The sequence below is a fragment of the Loxodonta africana genome, chromosome 19, assembly GCF_030014295.1.
Source record: "Loxodonta africana isolate mLoxAfr1 chromosome 19, mLoxAfr1.hap2, whole genome shotgun sequence".
Lineage (NCBI taxonomy): Eukaryota > Metazoa > Chordata > Mammalia > Proboscidea > Elephantidae > Loxodonta > Loxodonta africana.
Window position 1 is genome coordinate 6,548,822 of NC_087360.1, and position 24,965 is coordinate 6,573,786.

At 41.9% G+C, this 24,965-nt stretch overlaps 1 protein-coding gene across 2 annotated transcripts in view; it reads right to left on the reverse strand.

Annotated features, from left to right (window-relative positions):
- Positions 1-24,965, reverse strand: part of DNAH10 (dynein axonemal heavy chain 10) — a 141,097-nt gene that overhangs the window by 87,484 nt on the left and 28,648 nt on the right. For both annotated transcript variants that reach the window (XM_010599807.3, XM_064272098.1), the window contains 9 exons: positions 22,740-22,904; positions 14,781-14,988; positions 11,055-11,211; positions 6,907-7,383; positions 6,640-6,798; positions 4,058-4,174; positions 3,874-3,976; positions 2,431-2,609; positions 598-809 (listed from right to left, as the gene is read on the reverse strand). In XM_010599807.3, coding sequence (XP_010598109.2) covers positions 598-809; positions 2,431-2,609; positions 3,874-3,976; positions 4,058-4,174; positions 6,640-6,798; positions 6,907-7,383; positions 11,055-11,211; positions 14,781-14,988; positions 22,740-22,904 — 1,777 coding nt within the window. The remainder of the gene's footprint in view (positions 1-597; positions 810-2,430; positions 2,610-3,873; positions 3,977-4,057; positions 4,175-6,639; positions 6,799-6,906; positions 7,384-11,054; positions 11,212-14,780; positions 14,989-22,739; positions 22,905-24,965) is intronic.

Genomic DNA, 24,965 nt, shown 5'->3' on the forward strand with positions numbered 1-24,965 from the left:
ACATACACCAATTCAACAGTTTGTACATGTACAATTCAGCAGCATTGATTACATTCTTTGAGTTGTGCAACCATTCTCACTCTCCTTTTCTGAGTTATTCCTCCCCATTAACATAAACTTATTGCCACCTAAGGTTCCTATCTCATCTTTCGAGTAGCTGTTGTCAATTTGACCCCACATATATAGTTCTTAAAAGAGCATAATGCTCAAGGCAGACATTTTTTACTAGTTAAGCTAAACTATTGTTTGGTTTGAAGAAGATATCAGGGGATATTTTTGGTTTAAGCTTTAAAGATTATCTCAGAGCAATAGTTTCAGGAGCCTATTTTTTTTTTAATCTTCAAATGAAGCAACTAAAAATGGGACTTTAAGCCTGACAGGGTCTTCTTTTTCCTTTTTTAAGATAAAATAATTTCATAGAAATTTTTGCATGGAAACAATACTATAGAAATATTCCTTACCTATTTCAAGTCCTACATTGCTGCTAAAACCTTGTTCTTCCTCATCAGCTGTAAGCAGAGATGGTGAACTAAGGACACATTTAAACTAGAGGCTCCTCCCACATCCCCCCATCAGTCTACAAGGGACAAAGCTCACCTGTCTCTTAGTGCTTCATGTTTCAGGTCCAGAAGTAAAGGAATTGAGTCTTTGAATGCCTTCATTTTTGCTTCTAAATAGTAGGACACCGATAGGGCACGGACCTGTCTGGGGAACTTTCTGAGAGTTTTGAGAAAATTATCAATTCCTTCCTGGAGAAACTGAACATTCAGATTGATCCAGAGGGTCTGAGACCACTCTTCTTTAGCAGCCTGGAAAGGAAAAGGAAATAGCCCTATCAACAAAATTCCTCTGGAGATGCAAAGGTAACTTGGCAAGGAGGACCTCTTGGTCATGCTCAGCTCTTTGAAGTTATCATTACCCATGTGCCCATTGTGATGGTTAATTTTATGCGTCAACTTGGCGAGGCAATGGTTCCCAGTGATTTGTCCAAACACCAGCCTATGCAATGTAGTGTGATCACCTTCCATAATATAATCTAATGTAATTGATCAATTCGTAGAAAAGGGAGTTTCCTTAGGGTATGTTCTGCCTCCAAATTATAAATAGATATTTTGGCAGAACTCACCCGTTCTCGTCACTCTATATTCTTCCTGTCACCTGCAGGAGTATCTTGAGACAAAAGCCTGTAGAAGTCTCCAGCCTGTCACCTAACCTACAGATTTGGGACCTCCCAGTCCCCTGCAAAGATGTGAGCAAATCCTCTGAAGTAAATCTCCATCTTTCTTTCTTTTCTCCCTTCCTCCCTATCTCTCTCTCTCTACATATACATGTATGTATATATCTAACTGGTTCTATTTCTCCAGAGGATCCTGATTAAGGCACCCACAACAATCTCAACGTCACAAAAGGAGGACTGATTACAAGGATCTAAAACCAAAACCAAAACAATTCGAACTCAGTTTAAGCCCTCACAAAAATAATGCTGCGTCTGAAGATGTGTGGAGTACAAAATTATGTCTTCCCTTCCTTACAAGAAAAGTGAAATTTATGAAATCAGGCGCTGTGAATCAGGAAATCACTTGGGTCTGGAACTCTATCATCCAGGCTCTGTCTTAACATGTTTCTCGTTCCTGAGAAAAGAAGCTGCAGTTACCAAATATTCACCACACTGACAGAGAGCCTGTGTCCTGGCCATCACGCTAGGCCACCAAGGATGATTAAAGCATGATCCTGACTGACGACCATAAAGAAAAGACTTCCTTTGTTGTGTTTTCCTGAGATTTAAAGTAAAAAGGGAAGTATTTTCTTGCCGTAAAGTTCACCGTTTTGGGCCGTTTGCATTGGCAACCTGTAACATCTTGGCTTGATAGAATTATTTAAAGTCATGAAATACATTTTTTCAGGAAATTGTATTAATGAAATATATGCATGGTATTTTATTTATTTAAGGTGTAAATGAAATCATGATGTATTTCCATTTTGCATTCCTCTCCCTTTCTTTGGGCTGCACGGTCCTTGGTACATTTCATTTCTATCACATTATCAGAGTGGTATGGTTATTTGTTCATGTTAGTCTCTCCTGGCAGCTTTGGGAGGGCAGGAATGGGCTGACAGGAGTCCCTTCTGGACCCTCCACTCCAACCTGCAGGAAGCCAGGCTAAAAAGAACTAAACAAATGGATAGATGAATGAATGAATGAGCGCATGAGTTTGCACGTAGAACATATGCTAAAGAGAGGCGCCCAAGAGACACGCTTTGCGCTATTTTTACTTTCCACTTCCAACTAAACAGCTCACCTCACACCCTGACCAAGTCCCCATCTCCAAGGTGAGTCTCTCCGAAATCAGATCCCAGTTCTTTGTGATGGGGCCTCAGAGGCCAAGGGCCTGATCGAGTCTTGCACCCTCGAGGCCTTCGGCAGGCGCTCACCTTCAGTCCCTGGAAGAGCTCATAGATCATCTTCAACCCACTCATCTCCTTCTGGACTTGGAGCAGCTCTGGGTACATCGTAATGGGGAGATCGAAGAGCTTCTCAGCATTCGCCAGGTCCTGTCGGTTCTTCTCATGCCTTGTCAGCTCTCTTTCGAAAATGGCTAAAAGATCTATTCCTAATAAAAAACTAAGTGTGTAAGGTATACCAATTTGAATAAAGAGCCGTGAATCACGTACATAACTTATCACCTCATTCACATCCAGCCACCTGGAAAGGCAAATTTAGAATCATCAGATGTTCCCATCTTCAGTCTAACTAAAACCAAAGGGCCACTGACATCAGCTCGCTCCTCCCATTAGAAAGTTCTGCCTCCTTAGCCATGTCCCTCTAAGTGGGTCCCAACCTTCACTGCACATCAGAATCGCAACAGGAGCTTTTCAAACTCTTGATACCCAGATCCCCCTCCAGGCCAATGGAATCAGATCCTTTGATTCCCAAGGGGAATCCACTGTGCAGACAAGGTTAAGGACCACTGCCCCATCCTATATTCCAACCCTGCTTCCCTACCTTCTGACGGTGGCATTCAAGGTGCTAGGATACAGCTGCAGCTGCCACTATCTCGGGCTACATGCTCATCACTGTGCCAACGTGCCCAGACCCACTTCATCCTGCCTGAGAAACGACTCAATCCTCTTACTGGGTACCTTCGAACCCTTCTATTTTGAACAAATGGCCTACGCTATTTCCCACTCTCATTAGATGATAGCTAGTTTGTACCCCAAATCATCAGAATTCTCCACATACTTCCTAGTTGCCATTTTTAAAATGCCAGCCACCCTGTATTATTTTCATTGAGTGCCAATTACGCACCAGTCCCTGTGCTAAGGAGTAGAGTTTGCATACTGTTAGAGAGGGAGAATGGAGAATGGCCACCATATTGGAGGGTGCCACCACTTACTGTGTAACTACTGAGTGTTTGGGAATATGCTGAGCACTTTTTCACGTGCCATCTCATTGGTCCTCATTTTGCAAAATGGGAGCGTAGGACTGTTATACCCACTTTGCAGAGGTGTTAGTGCTTGAAGTGTAGGGGAGAAGATGAAGTGGTCAAGGATCTAAGTTCAAAAAGTAATATAGGAGCCAGGCAGTGGGGAAGTTGGAAGGAGAGGAGGTTGCCTTTAGGAAGGAGGACACCTGAGCCACAGCAGCAGTCTCTGTATTCCCTAGAGCACATTTCTCCATGTCTCCATGCAGCAGGAATTCAGTTGCCAATGAACTGAATTGGTCTAGCTTTTTGTATACGTAGCCACTAAAACTACCCAAGAAATGAGGAAAGAAAAAAATAGATACTTAAATGATAGCATTATTACTACTTCCTACAAAATTCTTAGCCAAAACATACTCAGATATTTCAGTAAGACCGATAGGAATATTCTTACCTTTATCAAGATCCGCACCAACAGAACCAGGGCCTTCAGCATAAAAACGACTTGCAAATTTCTGCATCTGCTGCCTGAAGTTTAAAATTTCCGCTCGAGTGATCTGAGAAAAGCAGGGGTGCTTAGTTTAGCCCAGTGACCATTTTTCAACATCTTCACTCAGGAAATGAAATCTAAAGGGTACCTCTGTGAAGGTTCTCTTTATGCCCCCAAGGGCATGTTCCACGTTCACTGAGTCACTGAACAGAGCTGACCACATGCTCTCGATCTTTCCAACCAGTTCTCTCTCTGCATCGCTCGGCTAACAAAGAACGGGATAAACAACACGTGATCAGCAATTTGGAAGGGAAGTTTCAGGTCAAAAGCTACTGCCCAAGAACTTCTGCTCTGGCAACGCCAAACAGGTTATGGATCTAAATGTGAAAAGCAAAACTATAATGCTTTTAGAAGATAATAAAAAACAATTCTTTATGAACTCGAAGTAGGGTAAGATTTTTTTACATGTGACACGAAAGGGATTAACCAAACAGGGAACGAGAGATAAATCTGAATACATTAAACTTAAGCCCAACTACCAAATGGTCAACGATGGCTTTTCTAAAGCAAAGCTGAAGGGGTAAGGGCACAGGGAAACCAGATCACTGGAAGCAAAATATCCAGAAGGGAATTAAGGAGAAAGTTAAAACACTGTGAAAAATGTGGCCAATGTCTCTGAACTATTTGGGTAGTGGGAACCTAATTCGCGGTATAAACTTTCACCAAAAACACAATAAAATATTTATTTAAAAAAAATTTAAGAGCCCCTGAGTAGGTGGCATTTATGTTCTTGAACACAGGACACCGGGGACATCTCCCTCAGTTAAGCAGATGCGTCCTCTCCTCTGCTTTGCTCCTCTGGTTTCTATCACAGAAACGATAGGAGAATCACTGCATTCGAGGGTTTTGCACCAAGGGTACCATGTATCATAAAAAGAATCAGTTGGAAAAACAAACTTGGGGGGAGAAACAAACAGGTGTCACAAGTCTGGATTTGCTTAAAATTTTAATTTCAGCAGTTACGTCGTTCGACTGCTTTGAGCACTGTTCTGAGCAGTAGACCAGGCTGAGAGCTAGAAATCTTCTCATCGGAAAAATGCACAGTACACAATATTTGGCATACAATTTCAGGGAGAACCACTCCCCCCAAAAAACCAAACCCACTGCCATCGACTTCATTCTGACTCATGGCAACCCCACGAGTTCCGTAGGGTGTTCTTGCCTGTGATCTTAACGAAAGCAGATTGCTGGGCCTTTCTACCACCAGGAGGGTTCCAACCACCAACCTTTAGGTTAGTAGTCCAGGGCAAACCATTTGTACCACCTACCTTAAAGAAAGGCAGAGTAATTACTATCTTCTACCAGTTCCTTTTTTTAATTTTTCATTGTGCATCAGGTGAAAGCTTACATAGCAAATGAGTTTCCCATTCGACAGTTCGTATACAAAGCGCTCCATGACGTTGGTTCCATTCCCCGCAGTGTGCCTGCCCTCCTCACATTGCTGTCCTAGGTTCGTTTCCTTTCATCCTGAACTCTTACCCCTTCCTGCCTTCTCATTATTGCTTATGGGCAAACGTTGCCCTTTTTGATCTTGTATAATAGATTATTCTAAGGAACACGTTCCTCTCGAGTGTTGCTGTTTATGTTATGGGCCTGTCTGTGGTTTGCCTGATGGGTAGTAATGGATTCAATTCGAGTTCAGAAGGGTGTCTTAGGGCTATAGTTTCAAGAGTTCCTTTAGTCTCTATCAGACCAGTAAGTCTGGTCTTTTTTGTGCTGAGGTCGTCCTACCAGTTTCTTTTACCATCTTCTATCTCTCCTTTTCCTTCTTCTTCTTCTAATAATAATTACCATCATTGTAAGAACTTTTTATTTGTTAAAGGAAATTAGCCCACAAAAAGAAAAGAAAGGAAGAGGGAGAACTGAAACAGTGTACTGTCACAGACTAATGTACAAAAAGTACTATTTGAGCCATGCAAAATCAGTAAATAATCTCTAAGTGTTCATTATTCTAAATAACTGGGGTTGCTTTACCTGTAAAATTTAGTTTTTAAAGTCGCTTATTTAGAAATAAATCTATGGCAGTATATTTGAAAAGTATCTCTGAAAATGGTCTTGGTATTCAACTGAAAAAAAAATCAAAGGAATTATCAATCTTCCCCGGTCTTGGAGCTTCTCAGTGCAGGCACCCGGGGTCCAAAGGACGTGCTCTGCTCCTGGCACTACTCTCTCGGTGGTATCATGTTCCTCTGTGTCTCTGCTGACATCTCTCTTTTATATCTCAAAAGAGATTGACCTAAGACGCAACCTAATCTTGCAGATGGAGTCCTGCTTCATTAACGTAACTGCCACTAATCCCACCTCATTAACATCACAGAGGTAGGATTTACAACACACAGGAAAATCACATCAGCTCACAAAAGGGTGGACAATCACCCAATGCTCGGAATCACGGCCTAGCCAAGTTGACACATACTTTGGGGGGACACAATTCAATCCATAGCAGTTGGTGAAGCAGAGGATCAGCAAAAACAAGGAAAATCCTCTGTGAGATGGATTGACACAATACCCACAACAACGAGCTCAAACAAAGCAAAGATCATGGAGATGGTATGGGACTGGGAAATATTTTGTTCTGTTGTACAGAAGGTCACTATAAGTCAGAGCCAAGTTGAAAGCAAATAACAACATTCAATTCAACTTCCAAAAGCTTAAGAGAAGTTCACTTACGTAGATGTTGTACATTGCCAAGGTACGGTATCGCTCCTGGACATCCCTGTACCTGAGTTCCATGACTAAAGATTTACTTCTAATTTCTGCAATTGTTGCAAGGACAAACTTGAGATCTTCAAGGGTAGTGGGGCTCTTCTTAAGGTTTTTGGCCAAGAACTATAAAAGAAAGTTCAAAAGACACTATGTAAATGTAGAAGACACACAACCATATGAAGACCAGACCCTGGTGAAAAGTAATTCTAACGAAACCCAGCGGTCAAGTACCTCAATCTCTTCGTTAAGATTGCTGAGCTCCTCCTTAGCTGATTCATTGAGAAGTTTCCCAAGAGAAACCACCCAGGACTTGGCATTTTCCTGCACGGTGTGCGCCAGGGGCCCCAGCTGAAGCCTAATGCAGTGCTCGTCCTTAATTAAAGGGTGACGCATGACCTCGTAGGCAATCTTAGAATAGAACTGCAACTTTTCATCGTATGCTACGCAAGGAGGTTTCCTAGCTGCAAATTTCTCCATCACAATGGCTTTGTCCAGTTTCCAGAGAGGTCTATAGCGCTTCCATTTTTGCAAGTACTTCATCAGATTGATCAGAATTCTGTGGATATTTTGGGGGATCATAACAGCGTGTTCAATTATCTGAGGGTTCATAGAAATGTCATTGAAAAAACTTATGATGACAAGTTCCTCTTCTTCCCCTTTCTGAGGAGGGCACTCTATGCAGCTGCCATGCATCCACCGAACGAAATGCTGGAAAAGTAAGAATCCAGGGAAAATACAATAGGTTAGTGTCTGTTTTGCCTTCTACGTATACGCTAGCATTTAGTAGTAAGTCTTACTAGTAACAGAAAATCACTTAATTATTAATAACTGTGCTAGACTGCAAGAGGTGGAATCTGCACAACAGACGGTCCTGGACAGAGCTAGAGAAAAATATAGAACAAAATTCTATATCACACACATACAAAAAACGACCAGACTTTAATGGTCTGACAGAGACTGGAAAACCCTGAGAGTATGGCCCCCAGATACTGTTATAGCTCAGTACTGAAATCACTCCTGAGGTTCACCCTTCAGCCAAAGATTAGAAAGGCCCATGAATCAAAATGAGACTAAATGGTCACATCAGCCCAGGGACAAGCATGAGAAGGCAGGAGGGGACAGGAAAGATAGTAACGGGGAACCCACGGTTGAGAAGGGAAGAGTGGTAACATGTCATGGGGTTGGGAACCAATGTCACAAAACGGTATGTGCATTAATTGTTTAATGAGAAACTTGTTTGCTCTGTAAACCTTCGTCTAAAGCACAATAAAAATAAAAAGAGATGGAATCTACTTTCCCACCCCTGGGCTGGCCTTGCTGGCCAGCGTGGACCACTGCACTTGACCAACGGGAAGCGGCAGAAGCAGCACTGCACAAGTTCACGGGCTCAAGGGAGCATGCAGCCCCCATTCGCATGCTGTTGGAACCCTGCACCCACCATATGAATGAGCATGAGCCAGCCTACTGGATGATAATAAACCATACAGAGGGGAGCCAAGGTACCCCAGCCAACAGTCAGCCAACCATCAGACATGGGATTGAAGTCATCAGTTGCTAGACGACCACAGACATATGAGTGAGCCCAGCCAAGACCAGAAGAACCACTTGGCAGAATGCAGCCCACAGACCATGAGCTAAGAAATAGTCGTAAGTCACAAAGATTGGAAGAGGCTTACAATGCGATAAAAGCTAACTGCCATAATAACAACGGCCATCTATTCCTTATAGTAAAAAAAAAAAAAAAAAAACAACTAGTGCCATCGATATACATGGTTAAAACAACATAAGTTTCCCTATTTGCAGATGGGAAAACACAGTCAGGTAAATTGGCTACCCAGTGTCCCAGGACAAATCTGCTAATTTGACACCTCCCTGCTGTACAGTCAAGACTTTCTCTTCTTTTAATCAAGTGTAGTTCATGACAGCAAACCATCAGAGGAGTTACACATAACTTCTCTGAACCACAGTTTCACCATCTATAAAATGGGGAAAACAACAACTAGTACTTCTTAGTAAACTAATACAGTGAAAACCGTGAGAGCCGGAACTCGACGGGCCTGTCTTGTTTTTCCGGGTCTCGCACGATTTCCGCCTTTGACAGGGTACACTCTTACCACTTTCCTATCGCTCTCTGTTAGTGGCAAGTATTTGAGTTTTCCTTCTCTGGCAGCTTTCTGCCTTACACAGGTTCCAGCTTTCACAGGTTTTATTGTACCAACAATAATCGCTAACATTGATTTAGAGCTACTAAATGCTGGCACCGTGTTAAGCTCTCTGCATGTTTTATATCATTTAATTCTCACAAAAAGTCTAGAAGCTGGGTAGTATTATCATCTCCATTTTATAGATGAGGTCATTAAGATGCTGATTTAAAACGTTTGCTCATTTTTTTTCAGCCATGAAAGATACATCCTGAAGGTCAAAGAGATGTTCTAGTTTAGTTGTATTAAATTACATAATCATCAATGTTCATTTGCAGGGATTCTTTTTTTTGGGTGCATCTTGTGTCAATCTTTTTTTTTTTTTTTAACTGTACTTTCGATGGTGGTTTACAGGACAAATTGGATTCCAATTAAACAGTTAGTACACATATTGTTTTATGACATTGGTTAACAACCCCACGACATGTCAGCACTCTCCCTTCTTGAACTTGGATTCCCTATTACCACCTTTCCTGTCCTGGAGAATTTTTGTGAATAAAGTACATTTGCAATATTTCCCAAGAAGGCAGGTAAAAATCATTTTCATTTGAAAGAAAACATTTATGAAGGTAAAATAATACAAGTTTCACCAAAAGCTTCAAATCTACCTACCGTGGGAGGGGGAGGGGGAGTTAAAGCGAAGTGAAACGATGTGCTTAATTTCCATAAAATTTTACAGATAGTCTATACTGTTTATTTACTCATTGGAAATTGTTTTGTTTTCCTTTACAAAGACTCAACGGTGTAACAACTGTGAGCTAAGAGAATTTATATAATAGAGACTTCATAAATAACTTTATTAGCACAGATTAAAAAGTACGTACAATTTAGTCATTAATTCAAACTACAGTGAAATAAAGTTCCCTATTTGTAATATCTATACTTAGTTTTATACTCAGTAACTCAAATATATGTGACTCCCTGAACCAAGCAAGCATGGACAGAGATGTTATTAGCACCGTGAGTGGGTGTGATATCCACTATCGACAAAGATGGCCCTATTTTTCCATTGTTAGCAAGGTATAAGCTTGGGGTTATTTTCCAACCAATATTCATTCAACGATATCTACTGGGTGCCAACTATGTGCTAGATACTGTTCCAGGTACAGAGGACTCAAAAGTGAACAAGACACACAGGGTCCTTGTTCTATGGGACTAGCGTTCCAGTGGCATGGGACGGCCAAGAGATAGATAAGCAAATAAGTGAGAAAAGGTCAGAGAGTGATAAATACTAAAAGAGAATAGGGTGAGTGATACGATAGAGAGGAACTAGAAGGAGTCAGGTGTGAGAAGGCCTAGGGGTAGAGTGTTTCACACAGAGGTTCTCAAGGAAGAGCTAGTGTGACCTGCTGGGGACATACAAGAGGAGGGCCAATGAGGTGGGGGAGCAAGGTGGAGCATGACAGAGGTAGGAACTGAGATCAGAAAGGAAGGCAAGTGCTAGATTGTGGGGGTCCTGGCGGACAACAATAAGGTGTTTGGATTACAGTCTAAGTGAAAAGGGAAGTTATGACTAGGGGGACATGCAATAGATGGCTTGAAATGATTTATGTTCTTAAAAAGATCATTCTGATTGCTTGCTGGGGAGTGGATTGTAGGAAAACGACTGCAGTTGTCCAGGTGAGTGATGATGGTAATGTGAAACAGGACGGTAACGTGGAAAAGGAGAAAAGAGTTCAGGTCACAGGTGTGTGTGGGAGTGAGTCAACCAGACTTACTGATGGGCTGGATATGGGTGGTGAGAGAAAGGGCAATCAAGATGCCTCCCAGGTTTCTGGTTCAAATAATTTCCTGACGTGGGGAAAACTGTGGCAGGGCTGGGTTATAAGGAGGAAAATCAAGATTTCCATCTTGGACATGCCAAGTCTAAGCTCCAAGGGGTGACATCAAGCAGACAACTGGCCAGATAAGTGTGGCATGTGGTAGAGAGGTCTGGGCTGGAGATAGAAAGATGGCCCTCTCTGTAGAGGTGATATTAAAAGCCACGGTACCGCTTATGAATATGCAGAGAGAGAAGAAGGGGGGCCGGGATCAAGTCTCGGGCCACTACAAAATCTAGTTAGCTAGCAAAGAAGAAGCCAAGAGACTAAACGTCCGCAACAAAGAACAGAAACAGAACCTGTGTTCTAGCCCAACCTCGAGGCGCCATCTGTGAGACAGCACAGCCATTTTCTTTACCTTGGTGACCTCCACGCAGTTTCGGACACAATGAACGCACATTTTGTCAATTTCATTTGCATTGGGATGGAGGATGATCTCGGGAGCAGTCAAGATGGTTTCCGTTTGGAACAAGGGGACATTCCCGAGGATTAGAGAATTGAAAGACTGCAAATTCCTAGGAGGGGTGGAAAAAAAAAAGACTCAGTACTCACTAGTAGCGTGAAATACATTAAACAATTGATGAATTTCACCGAAGTCACAAAAATGACACTCAGAAGGCCTACTACACGGGTCAACACATTATAGAGTTGAAATGAACAGTTTTGGGCAAGTTATTATACAGTCTTTTTGTCTCGCATGCATAAAAGTAGTTCATTTCTACTTTTTGGAAGTTGAACAGCTATTAATTGGAAGATGCCAAGATAGTAATGATGTCTTCCCAGAGTTGTTCAACTCTGGTTTGAGGAAAATGGACACTCAGGTCCTTGCCTCACCTCGCCTCTACCCATCCTCTGCCTCTTCCAGGATCAAATGGTAAAGGACACTCTGGGATGAAGCATTTAATTAGCCTCCAAACCAGGCTCCCTGATTCCCTCCTGCCCCCAGCCCACTCCACGACTCCATACAGCAGTCAGGGAGCTTTTCTAAACATGTAACTGGCATCTTTCTCTCCAACTGAAAACACTCCAATAGCTTCCCACTGGTCTCAGAATAAGGTGCCAGCCCTTTGCCCTGGTGCCCCCAATCCTCTGTGATATAGCCTCTGCCTGCTTCTCCAGCATCATCTCCTACCTTCCCCCTTCACTCTCTGCACCCCTTCTCTCTGCTCCTCCCATGAGCCAAAGGCATACTTCTGGGTCTTCACACTGGCTTTCAGTTCTCCTGGAAAGTTCCTTCCCTTTTCAGCTCACTCCCTATGTTCAGGCCCCAGCTGCCATGTGGCCTTTCTTTTGTATATATATATTGTGCTTTAAGTGAAAGTTTACAAATCAAGTCAGTCTCTCAAAAACTTATACACACCTTGCTATGTACTCCTAGCTGCTCTCCCCCTAATGAGACAGCATGCTCCTCCTCTCCACCCTGTATTCTCCGTGTCCATTCAGCCAGCACCTGTCCCCTTCTGCCTTCTCAACTTCTCATCTCCCCTCCAGAAAGGAGCTGCCTACATAGTCTCATGTGTCTACTTGAGCCAAGAAACTCACCCCTCACCAGCTCCATTTTCTATCTGATAGTCCATCCAATCCCTGCCTGAAGAGTTGGCTTTGGGAATGGTTCCAATCTTGGGCTAACAGAAGGTCCCTCTAGTCTCAGTCAGACCATTAAGTCTGATCTTTTAAAGAGAATTTGAGACCTATGTCCCACTGTCCTCCTGCTCCATCAGGGATTCTCTATTGTGTTCCCTGTCAGGGCAGTCAACCGTTATTGCCGGGCACCATCTAGTTCTTCTGGTCTCAGACTGATATAGTCTCAATTTTTGTGGCCCTTTCTGTCTCTGGGGCTCATAATTACCTTGTGTCTTTGGTGTTCTTCATTCTCCTTTGCTCCAGGTGGGTTGAGACCAACTGATGCATCCTACATGGCCACTTGATAGTGTTTAAGACTCCAGGCACCCATGTGGCCCTTCTTGACCACCTGATTCCAATAGTGCCCCCCACCCCACTCTCTTCCCACACTTATCGGCTTTATTTCTTTCACTGAAATCATCATACATCTGTCTCCTTGTGCATATGTCTGTCTCCTTGTGTCTTGCCTCTCTCCCTGACTAGAATGGAAGCTTCATGAGGTGCCGTGGAGCCTGGTCTGTCCAGTGCCCTCCGGGGTCCAGTCCAGTCCCCAGCACATGGCAGGCTCTCATGCACCTTAGAATGAATAGATGGATACAGAAACTTAGGGAAAGCATGGCATTCTAGGAAGAGAAACTACAGAAAGCAGCCTCAGATCAAGGACTGCTTTTGAAGTCTAGCTAGAAGGAACAATGAAAACTAAATAAAATATATAGAGAACAGAATTTTTTTAAGGATTAACTTAGTAAAGTTTGTGAAACCAAGTCCGAAAATCAAGAAAACCAAAAGATCTTTATTTCATTTATTAATGTATTGTCCCAAAGTAGACTTTAGCAGCTCACAAGGATACCTCAACCATGCTAAGAGACACAAAAATCAAAGTGGAGTCAAATAAGAAAGGAAAGAGGCACTAACCAGAAGCAGTTTAAGAAAGTGCTACAAAAGTCAGACAAGCACCAGCACTACTTCTTACTAGCTGTGCGGCCTTGGCAAGCGACTGAACCACTCAACAGTCTGCAGTGTCTTTAACATGAGGGTAACAACTGTAAAGAGTATAACACAGAGCCTGTTATGGAGTAAGATTTCTCACATATTAGCTCATATATATATGAATGCCACCCTTGATGATATAGATAAATGGTAACAGCAGTGAATTTCACAGGCAGCTTTCTAAAATGATCCTAAATACAGGCTGCCAAGTTCACATCCCAGAGCTGTTTGGGGCCACCAACACAGCGCAGGCCAGCCTCTCAGCTCCGAGCTGGTGGAGCAGAGCTACTGGCCTATAAGCTCCAGGAGCAAAGGGGCAAAGTTGGCTGGGTCTGAGGCTGGAGCCAAGCACAGTGCCTGGCACACACAACAGGCCTCTAGCAGACACACGATGGCCAATGTAGCCAGAGGTTTGCTTTAGACAATCAGGAGGGGTGCGTGGTTATAAGTCCTTCAAATTCTTCTCTCTAAATATGAGCACAGGCTTCCCCTGCAGTTTCGGCAAGTAATGTTGTTGTCATTGTTAAGTGTCATCAAGTCAGTTCCAACTCATAGCAACCCTACATACAACAGAACAAAACACTGCCTAGTCCTGCACCTTCCTCATAATCACTGCTATGTTTGAGCCCATTGTTGCAGCCATTCTGTCAATCCATCTCATTGAGGGTCTTCCTCTTTTCTGCTGTCCCTCTACCAAGCATGATGTCCTTTTCCAGGGTAACATGTCCAAAGTAAGTGAGACAAAGTCTCGCCATTGTCACTTCTAAGGAGCATTCTGGCTGTACTTTTTCCAAGACAGATTTATTTGTTCTTCTGGTATTCCATAGGATATTTAATATACTACTCCAACACCATAATTCAAAGGCATCAATTCTTCTTCGGTCTTCCTTATTCGTTGTCCAGCTTTCGCATGTATATGAGGTGATTGAAGACACCAAGTCTTGGGTCAGGCGCACCTTAGTCTACAAAGTGACATCTTTGCTTGTTAATGCCTTGAAGAGGTCTTTTTCAGCATATGTACCCAATGCAATACACAACACATCATTTGATTTCTTGATTGCTGCTTCCATGGGCACTGATTGTGGATACAAGTAATATGAAATCCTTGACAACTTCAATATTTTCTTCGTTTATCATGGTGCTGCTTATTGGTCCAGTTGTGAGGATTTTTGTAAGTAATGCGTGACAGCAATTATCTGTTGTAGTAGAACACAGGCTCATGCATGTTTTTCTGAAAGCTGAAGTGGTGAGAGTACCACTTCCTGTTCTGAACACCGAGCGGTCTAACAAGAACGTGGGCCTGAGTGGGAGGCCACTCCTCCATCCTACAAGTGCCCTTCAGCCAGAAAGCAGACTTTCTGTCCACCTGATTTTTATTCTGTGTTTTGTCCCCTCTTCATTATTCATATGTGTAAAATATGTCAATCCATGCACACTGTTCCTAAAACACGCAACAAGAAGACAGACTTACTTCAGGATGAGCTTTGTCAAGGCTTCGTAAATTCTATTTTCCCAGTACTCATAGTAGGAGGCCAGCTTGGGAGCTTTGCCCGTGTTGGTGTGTATAACTAGACCCTCGGCTTTGGTCAGCAGAGGCCCAATGGCAAGATACCACCTGACCATGTGGTCCACATCTTTGGCCCTTTCTCGCTCAATGTGCTCAAAGAATTCCTTCACACCTGTGGAGGAAGATACCTGTCAGAGCAGTTTACGAACACAGGAAAGGATACCTATTCAAAAAACAGAGCATTTTTAGGGCAGTGGAGCTATTTTGTATGACATGTAACGGCAGACACATGACATTAAGCCTTTGTCAAAACTCATAGGCCTGTGTATCACGAAGTGAACCCTGATGTAAACTATGGACTTTAACAATAATCTGTCAATACTGGCTCATTCATGTACCCAATCAATGTAGACTACTGTAAGATGTTAACAGGAAAAGCAATGGCAGACAGGGTATATGAGAGCTCTCTGTACTTTCTGTACAAATTTCTGTAAGCCTAAAACTGCTCTAAAATATAAAGCCTATTTTTTAAAAATCCCGAAATGAGCTGCATACCTTTGAAATACAAAAACAGCCTCTAACCCAGACCCAAAGCAGAAAATAAATCAATGCCAATAGGCCAAGACACCTAAAAAAAAAAAAAAAAGTTGCTGCAACTGACACCGAACCACAGACACTGTGTGTGTCAGAGTACATCTGCGCCCCACACCATCTCACCCCTGCAGAAATGGAACCGATTAAAAAAAAAATGCTGGCAAGAATGTAGGGCGATTAGAACCCTGATCCACTGCTGATGGGACTGTAAAACAGTACAACCACTATGGAAAATGGCATGGTACGTCCTCAAAAAGCTAGAAAGTGAAATACCTTAGGATCCAGCAATCCCACTCCTAAGTATACAACCTAGAGATCTAATGTAAGATATACGAACAGACACCTGCACACCTCTGTTCACTGCAGCATTATTCACAACAGCAAAAAGACGACGGATACAACTTAAGTGCACGTCAAAGTGTGAATGGATAAACAAAACGTGGTACATACATACAATGGAATACTACTCAGCCACAAAGAATAATGAGTCCTCGAACCATCTTATAACATGGATGAATTTGGAGGACATTATGCTGAGCGAAATAAGCCAATCACAGAAAGACAAATATTGCATGATCCCATCTTTATAAGAAGAGAAAAAGGGACATACATACAGAGACCAGCACTCAGTGATTGTTACCAGGCATGGTGGGGGGAGGGAGAAGGGCTCTCAAGATAGCAGGCACTTGTTATTTATGGTGATGGGAAAGGTAGCATCGAATGTGGGTGAAGTGCACACAACCTAAGGTAAATGATGTCACTAAGAAGTGCAGAAGAGAAAAGAGTGTTTTTGGTAAAGGATATGATGAATATGTATAATTTTGCAACAACACCCAAAAAATATGTGTGTGGTTACACCAATATGTATATAGACATATATGTGTATTAATATGAATGTGTAGGTACATGTATGCACAGATAGGTATATGTACATAGAGGTATGTTGTAATGCATGTATATCTATATATATGACAAACCACACAGGAGACACAGTTACAGATACTTCTTAGATGTAACCAAATACCTTGTATGATTGGTTATCAGAGTTTGAAGGCGTAGGAATGTAGCCTCATGGGACAACTCAGTTTACTGGCATAAAGTATATGTTCTACATCCCAATGTGGTAAATACTGTCTGGGGTCTTCAAAGCTTGTGAGTGGCCATATAAGATACAACTATTGGTCTCTACTCATCCAGAACAAAAGAGAAAGAAGGAAACGAGACGCAGAGCAGAAACTAATCTACAGGACTAACAGTCTACGTGAACCATGTCCTCATCTACCAGGAGACAAGAACTAGATGGTGCCCAGCTACAGTACTGACCGTTCTGATCAGGGCCATAATAGATGGATCCTGACAGAATGGGGGAAGAATGTGGAACAGAATTCAAATTCTTAAGAAGTCCATGTTTACTGGCCCTGTTGAGACTAGAGGACTCCTTGAGACTATTGCCCTGAGATGTTCTTTAAATCTTAAACCAAAATTATCCTTGAAATCACCTTTTAGCTAAATAACAGGTTGGCTCGTAAAATAAAATATCACCCATGAGTAATGAGCTCCTTTAAAAAATCATCTAAGGTCAATTTATACTGATAAATGCACACATACATAAAGAAGAAAGAGCCAAAATCAGAGAACTGTCCCTACAACTTGAACAAATAGAAAGCGAGCAACAAAACAATCCATCAGGCACCAGAAGAAAACAATAAAAATTAGAGCTGAACCAAATGAATTAGAGAACAGAAAAACAATTGAAAGAATTAACAAAGCCAAAAGCTGGTTCTTTGAAAAAATAACAAAATTGATAAACCACTGGCCAGACTGACTAAAGAAATGCAGGAAACAAATAACCCAAATAAGAAATGAGATGGGCCATATCACAACAGACCCAACTGAAATTAAAAGAATCATATCAGATTATTATGAAAAATTGTACTCTAAGAAATTTGCAAACCTAGAAGAAATGGATGGATTCCTAGAAAAACACTACCTACCTAAACTAACACAATCAGAAATAGAACAACTAAATAGGCCCATAACAAAAAAAAGAGATTGAAAAGTTAATCAAAAAACTCCCAACAGCATGGTCCCCAAACCTTCTGTTGGCACAGGACAGGAACCATTCCTGAAGACAACTCATCAGACATGAAAGAGACTGGACAGTGGGTAGGAGAGAGATGCTGAAGAGGAGTGAGCTAATTATATCAGGTGGACACTTGAGACTGTGTTGGCATCTCCTGTCTGGAGGGGGGATGGGAGGATAGAGAGAGTTGGAAGCTGGCAAAATTATCACGAAAGGAGAGACTGGAAGGGCTGACTCATTAGGGGGAGAGCAAGTGGGAGTAGTAAGGAGTAAGATGTATATAAACTTATATGTGACAGACTGACTTGATTTGTAAACGTTCACTTGAAGCTCAATGAAAGTTAATAAAAAAAAACTCCCAACAAAAAAAGCCCTGGCCCGGACGGCTTCACTGCAGAGTTCTACCAAACTTTCAGAGAAGAGTTAACACCACTACTACTAAAAGTATTTCAAAGCATAGAAAATGATAGAATACTACCTAACTCATTCTATGAAGCCACCATATCCCTGACACCAAAACCAGGTAGACACCACAAAAAAAGAAAATTCAGACCTATATCCCTCATGAACATAGATGCAAAAATCCTCAACAAAATTCTAGCCAATAGAATTCAACAACATATCAAAAAAATAATCAAATACGACCACGTGGGATTTATACCAGGTATGCAAGGTTGGTTCAATATTAGAAAAACCATTAACGTAATCCACCATACAAGTAAAAGAAAAGACAAAAACCACATGATCTTATCAATTGATACAGAAAAGGCATTTGACAAAGTCCAACACCCATTCATGATAAAAACTCTCAGCAAAATAGGAATTGAAGGAAAATTCCTCAACATAATAAAGGGCATCTAAAAAAAAAAAAAAAATTTTTTTTTTTTTTTTTATACAAAGCCAACAGCCAACAGCCAACATCATTCTAAATGGAGAGAGCATGAAAGCATTTCCCTTGAGAATGGGAACCAGACAAGGATGCCCTTTATCGCCACTCTTATTCAACATTGTGCTAGAGGTCCTAGCCGGAGCAATTAGGCTAGACAAAGAAATAAAGAGCATCTGGATTGGCAAGGAAGAAGTAAAATTATCTCTATTTGCAGATGACATGATCTCATACACAGAAAACCCTAAGGAATCCTCCAGCAAACTACTGAAACTAATAAAAAGTTCAGCAGAGTTTCAGGTTACAAGATAAACATATAAAAATCACTTGGATTCCTCTACATCAACAAAAAGAACACCGAAGAGGAAATCACCAAATCAATACCATTCACAGTAGCCCCCAAGAAGATAAAATACTTAGGAATAAATCTTACCAAAGATGTAAAAGACCTATACAAAGAAAACTACAAAGTACTAGTGCAAGAAACTAAAAGGGACCTACATTAATGGAAAAACATACCTTGCTCATGGATAGGAAGACTTAACATAGTAAAAATGTCTATTCTACCAAAAGCCATCTATACATACAATGCACTTCCAAACCAAATTCCAATGTCATTTTTTAAGGTGATAGAGAAACAAATCACCAACTTCATATGGAAGGGAAAGAAGCCCCAGATAAGTAAAGCATTACTGAAAAAGAAGAAGAAAGTGGGAGGCCTCACTCTACCTGATTTTAGAATCTATTATACAGCCACAGTAGTCAAAACAGCCTGGTATTGGTACAACAACAGGCACGTAGACCAATGCAACTGAATTGAGAACCCAGATATAAATCCATCCATATATGAGCAGCTGATATTTGACAAAGGCCCAGTGTCAGTTAATTGGGGAAAAGATAGTCTTTTTAACAAATGGTGCTGGCATAACTGGATATCCATTTGCAAAAAAATGAAACAGGACCCATACCTCACACCAAGCACAAAAACTAACTCCAAGTGGATCAAAGACCTAAACATAAAGACTAAAACGATAAAGATCATGGAAGAAAAAATAGGGACAACGCTAGGAGCCCTAATACATGGCATAAACAGAATACAAAACATTACTAAATATGACAAAGAGAAACCAGATAACTGAGAGCTCCTAAAAATCAAACACCTATGCTCATCTAAGCACTTCACCAAAAGAGTAAAAAGACCACCTACAGACTGGGAAAAAATTTTCAGCTATGACACCTGCAACCAGAGCCTGATCTCTAAAATCTATATGATTCTGTTAAAACTCAACCACAAAAAGACAAACAACCCAATCAAAAAGTGGGCAAACCAAGAGACAGAAAGGGCCACATGAACCAGAGACTTACATCATCCTGAGACCAGAAGAACTAGTTGGTGCCTGGCCACAACCGATGACTGCCCTGACAGGGAGCACAACAGAGAACCCCTGAGGGAGCAGGAGATCAGTGGGATGCAGACCCCAAATTCTCAGAAAAAGACCAGACTTAATGGTCTGACTGAGGCTAGAGGAATCCTGGCGGTCATGGTCCCCAAACCTTCTGTTGGCCCAAGACAGGAACCATTCCCGAAGACAACTCATCAGACGTGGAAGGGACTGGACAGTGGGTAGGAGAGAGATGCTGATGAAGAGTGAGCTATTTGTATCAGGTGGACACTTGAGAATGTGTTGGCATCTCCTGTCTGGAGGGGGAATGGGAGGATAGAGAGAGTTGGAAGCTGGCAAAATTGTCACAAAAGGAGAGACTGGAAGGACTGACTCATTAGGGGGAGAGCAAGTGGGAGTACGGAGTAAGGTGTATATAAACTTATATGTGACAGTTTGACTTGATTTGTAAACATTTACCTGAAGCTCAATAAAAGTTAAAAAAAAAGTGGGCAAAGGATATGAACACGCACTTCACTAAAGAAGATATTCAGGCGGCTAACGGATACGTAAAAAAATGCTCTCGCTCATTAGCCATTAGAGAAATGCAAATTAAAACTACAATGAGATTCCACCTCACTCCAACAAGGCTGGCATTAATCCAAAACACAAAAAATAATAAATGTTGGAGAGGCTGTGGAGAGACTGGAACTCTTATACACTGCTGGTGGGAATGTCAAATGGTATAACCACTTTGGAAAACTATCTGGCGTTTTCTTAAAAAGTTAAAAATAGAACTACCATACAACCCAGAAATCCCACTCCTTGGAATATATCCTAGAGAAAAAAGAGCCTTTACACGAACAGATATATGCACACCCATGTTTATTGCAGCACTGTTTACGATAGCAAAAAGCTGGAAGCAACCAAGGTGTCCATCAACGGATGAATGGATAAATAATGGTATATTCACACAATGGGATACTACGCATCAATAAAGAGCAGTGATGAATCTGTGAAACATTTCATAACATGGAGGAACCTGGAAGACATTATGCTGAGTGAAATTAGTCAGATGCAAAAGGACAAATATTGTATAAGACCATTATTATAAGATCTTGAGAAATAGTTTAAACTGAGAAGAACACATTCTTTTGTGGTTACCACAGAGGGGAGGGAGGGAGGGTGGGAGAGGGTTATTTACTGATTAGATAGTAGATAAGAACTCCTTTAGGTGAAGGGAAGGACAATACTCAATACAGGGAAGGTCAGCTCAACTGGACTGGACCAAAAGCAAACAAGTTTCCGGGATAAACTGAATGCTTCGAAGGTCAGCAAAGCAAAGGCGGGGGCTTGGGGACTATGGCTTCAGGGGATATCTAAGTCAATTGGCAAAATAAATTCTATTAGGAAAACATTCTGCACCCCACTTTGAAGTGTGGCATCTGGGGTCTTAAATGCTAATAAGCAGCCATCTAAGATGCATCAATTGGTCTCAACCTACCCGGATCAAAGGAGAATGAAGAACACCAAGGTCACAAGATAATTATGAGCCCAAGAAACAGAAAGGGTTACATGAACTAGAGACTTACATCATCCTGAGACCAGAAGAACTAGATGGTGCCCGACCACAACCGATGACTGCCCTGACAAGGAGCACAACAGAGAACCCCTGAGGGAGCAGGAGATCAGTGGGATGCAGACCCCAAATTCTCAGAAAAAGACCAGACTTAATGGTCTGACTGAGACTAGAGGAATCCCGGCGGTCATGGTCCCCAAAATTCTGTTGGCCCGGGATAGGAACCATTCCCGAAGACAACTCATCAGACATGGAATGGACTGGACAATGGGTTGGAGGGAGATGCTGATGAGGAGTGAGCTACTTGTATCAGGTGGACACTTGAGACTGTGTTGGCATCTCCTGCCTGGAGGTGAGATGAGAGGGTAGAGAGGGTTAGAAACTGGCAAAAAGGTCACGAAAGGAGAGACTAGAAGGAGGGAGTGGGCTGACTTATTGGGGGAGAGTAAATAGGAGTATGTAGTAAGGTGTATATAAGTTTATATGTGAGAGTGACTTGATTTGTAAACTTTCACTTAAAGCACAATAAAAATTATTAAAAAAAAAAAATCACCTATAGGAGACCAAATGGTCAACGATTACTCTCAAGCAAAGATGAAAAGGCAAGTGGTCAGGGAAATGAGAGTACTGGAAATGGTACAATCAGGATGGAATGAATGAGAATGATGACACGCTGTGAAAAAGGTGACCAATATCACGGAATAATTTGTATAGAATTAAATGGGAAACTAATTTACTATGTAAACTTTCACCTTAAACTGATAAAATATTATTAAAAATAATGATAATAATAAAGAGCTGTGCTCCACAGGGTTTTCAATGGCTGATTTTTTGGAAACAGACTGCCAGGCTTTTCTTCCAAGGCACTTCTAAGTGACTCAAACCTCCAGCCTTCTGGTTAGCAGCTGAGCGCATTAACTGTTTATACCAGCCACGGGTTCCCAAGTCAAGACACGCCCTAAGCAAGAAAAGAAACGGCGACACAGAAAGTCCCTCTCACTATACACGCTTAAATTATGCACACAGATGGTGGCTTTTGAATCTTTGCGCAATCTGGCTTTTCTCCTCATAGTCCTGAATTCCTTGTGAGCTAGTCTAAGACTACTTAAAATATATCCTTTGAACGGGTAAATGCGAGCCCATAAAAAAAAAAACAACTCACATTAATGTTACAAAATCGTTGACGAAAGTATTCCTGATTTTCACAGATTCCCGAACGAGCATAACGAAGACACAGGAGGCAAAAATCTATAACATGATCTAGAGTGAGAATGACCCCAGGTCTTTTCAAGTAAAGGACTGAAGTAGTTAGGAATGGTTTTATTAGTCAAATAACAGAGTCATGGCCAAGCGAGGATTTTGTCCGTTCCATAAGCAGAGAACAAGAAGTCGGACCTACCTGGGAGTTCCTCCTCACTTTTAGCTGCTGGATATTTAAAGAGATTTATGGCCTCTATTAACGTAAGCCGGGAGGAAATGTCATCCGCATTCTTATGGATCTGATGGACAAGGGATTCGAATTTCCCAATGGCCTGTTGGCATCGAGTTATGTAGTCAGCAATACCTTGGGAGAAAAAGAAAAAAGAAAGATACGTAATTTTCAATTTTGTTCATATCCTTCTGTTATAGACTGAATTGTGTCTCCAAAAATATGAATCCTAACCCCCTAAACCTGTGGTTATGATCACATGTGGGAGTGGGCTTTCTTTGTTATGTTAACGAGGCAGTATTAGGGCACTTTTTAAATCCATCTCTTTTGAGACATAAAAAAGCACATTAAGAAGCAAGCAGACACAAATGGAGGGGAAGATACACACCACAGGAAGATCGCCAAGGAAATGAGTAACAGAGGCTGAAAAGAGATAAGACCTTCCCCTAGAGCTGACGGAGACAGAAAGCTTCCCCCTAGAGCCAGTGCCCTGAATTTGGGCTTCTACCCAACTGTGAGAAAATAAATTTCTGTTGGTCAAAGCCAGCCACTTGTGGTGCTTCTGTTACAGCAGCACTAAGAAACTAAGACACCCTCCCACCAACATCTGCGACATTAATACTCATCCCAACTCCTTAGGTCTTTAAGGTGGCAAAGGTTCACTTAGCACCCTCGGGGCATGGGACAAGGAGGCCTATGCTCAGAATCACCCATACGATTCGTTTGACCACTCAAATTTCACAACAGACATATCCAAAGTACCGTGGGAAAGAAGAAGAGGTCAAGACCTACTGTCCTCCCATGGCTGTGACTCCCTAAACCCTCAACCAAACCCACTGCCATCGAGTCGATTTAGACCCTACAGGGTAGAGTAGAACTGCGCTGTAGAGTTTCCAAGAAGCGCCTGGCAGACTCGAACTGCTGACCTTTTGGTTAGCAGTCAAACTGTTAACCACTAAGCCACCAGGGTTTCCCCAAAAGGAAAAAGGAAAAAAAAAAAAAGGACAGGTGCTATAACATATAAAGAGCGTTCAAAACTCAACATTAAAAAAATCAAAGGATCCAATTAGAAAATGGAAAAAAGCATTTCACCAAAGAGAATATAGAGACAGCAAATAAGCACACGAAAAGACGCTCAGCATCATGAGCCATTAATCAAAACCAAACCCATTGCCACTGAGTCAATTTCAACTCATACCGACCCTACAGGGCAGAGTAGAACTGCCCCATAGGGTTTCCAAGGAGCGCGTGGTGGATTTGAACTGCCGACCTTTTTGGTTAGCAGGAGTAGCTCTTAACCACTATGCCACCAGGGTTTCCCATTAGCCATTAACGAAAGGCAAATTAAAACCACAATGAGATACTGTTGCAGTGTGCTGTCAATCAATTTCAACTCATAGCGAGCCTATAGGAAATAGTACAACTGCCCCATAGGGTTTTCTAGACTAATCTTTATGAAGGAGCCCTGGTGGTACAGTGGTTAAGTGCCTGCCTGCTAACTGAAATATCAGAGGTTCAAACCCACCAGCCGCTGCATGGGAGAAAAATGTGGCAGTCTGCTTCCATAAAGATTACAGCTTTGAAAACCCTATGGGGCAGTTCTACTCTGTACTATCTGGTCTCTATGAGTCAGAATTGACTTGACAGCAATGGGTTTTTTTGACTTAATCTTTATGGGAGCAGATCACTAGGTCATTTCTCCTGTGGAGCCATGGGGTGGGTTTGAATCACTAATCTTTTGGTTAGAAGCCATGCACTTAACCATTGTGCCACCAGGGCTCCTTTTAACAAGATAGTACTACATAGCAAATGCTGGTAAGGTTGTGGAAACAACGGACCACTCATCCACTGCTCCTGGGTATGTAAAATGGTACACCCAGTCTGGAAAACGCTTTGGCAGTTTCTTTTAAAAAAAAAAACAAAATATGCAACTACCATATGACCCAGCAATTGCACCCCTAGGCATTTATCCTAGAGAAATGAAGACTTGTGTTCACACAAAAATGTGTACATGAATGTTTACAGCAGTTTTATTTGTAAAAATCAAAACTGGAAACAACCCAGAAGGCCTTCAACAGGTGAATGGCTTAATAAACTATGGTACGCCCCTTCCATGGAATACTACTTGGCCATTAAAAGTGAACTACTGATAAACGAACAGCCTAGATGACTCTCCAGAGAACTATACTGCGTGAA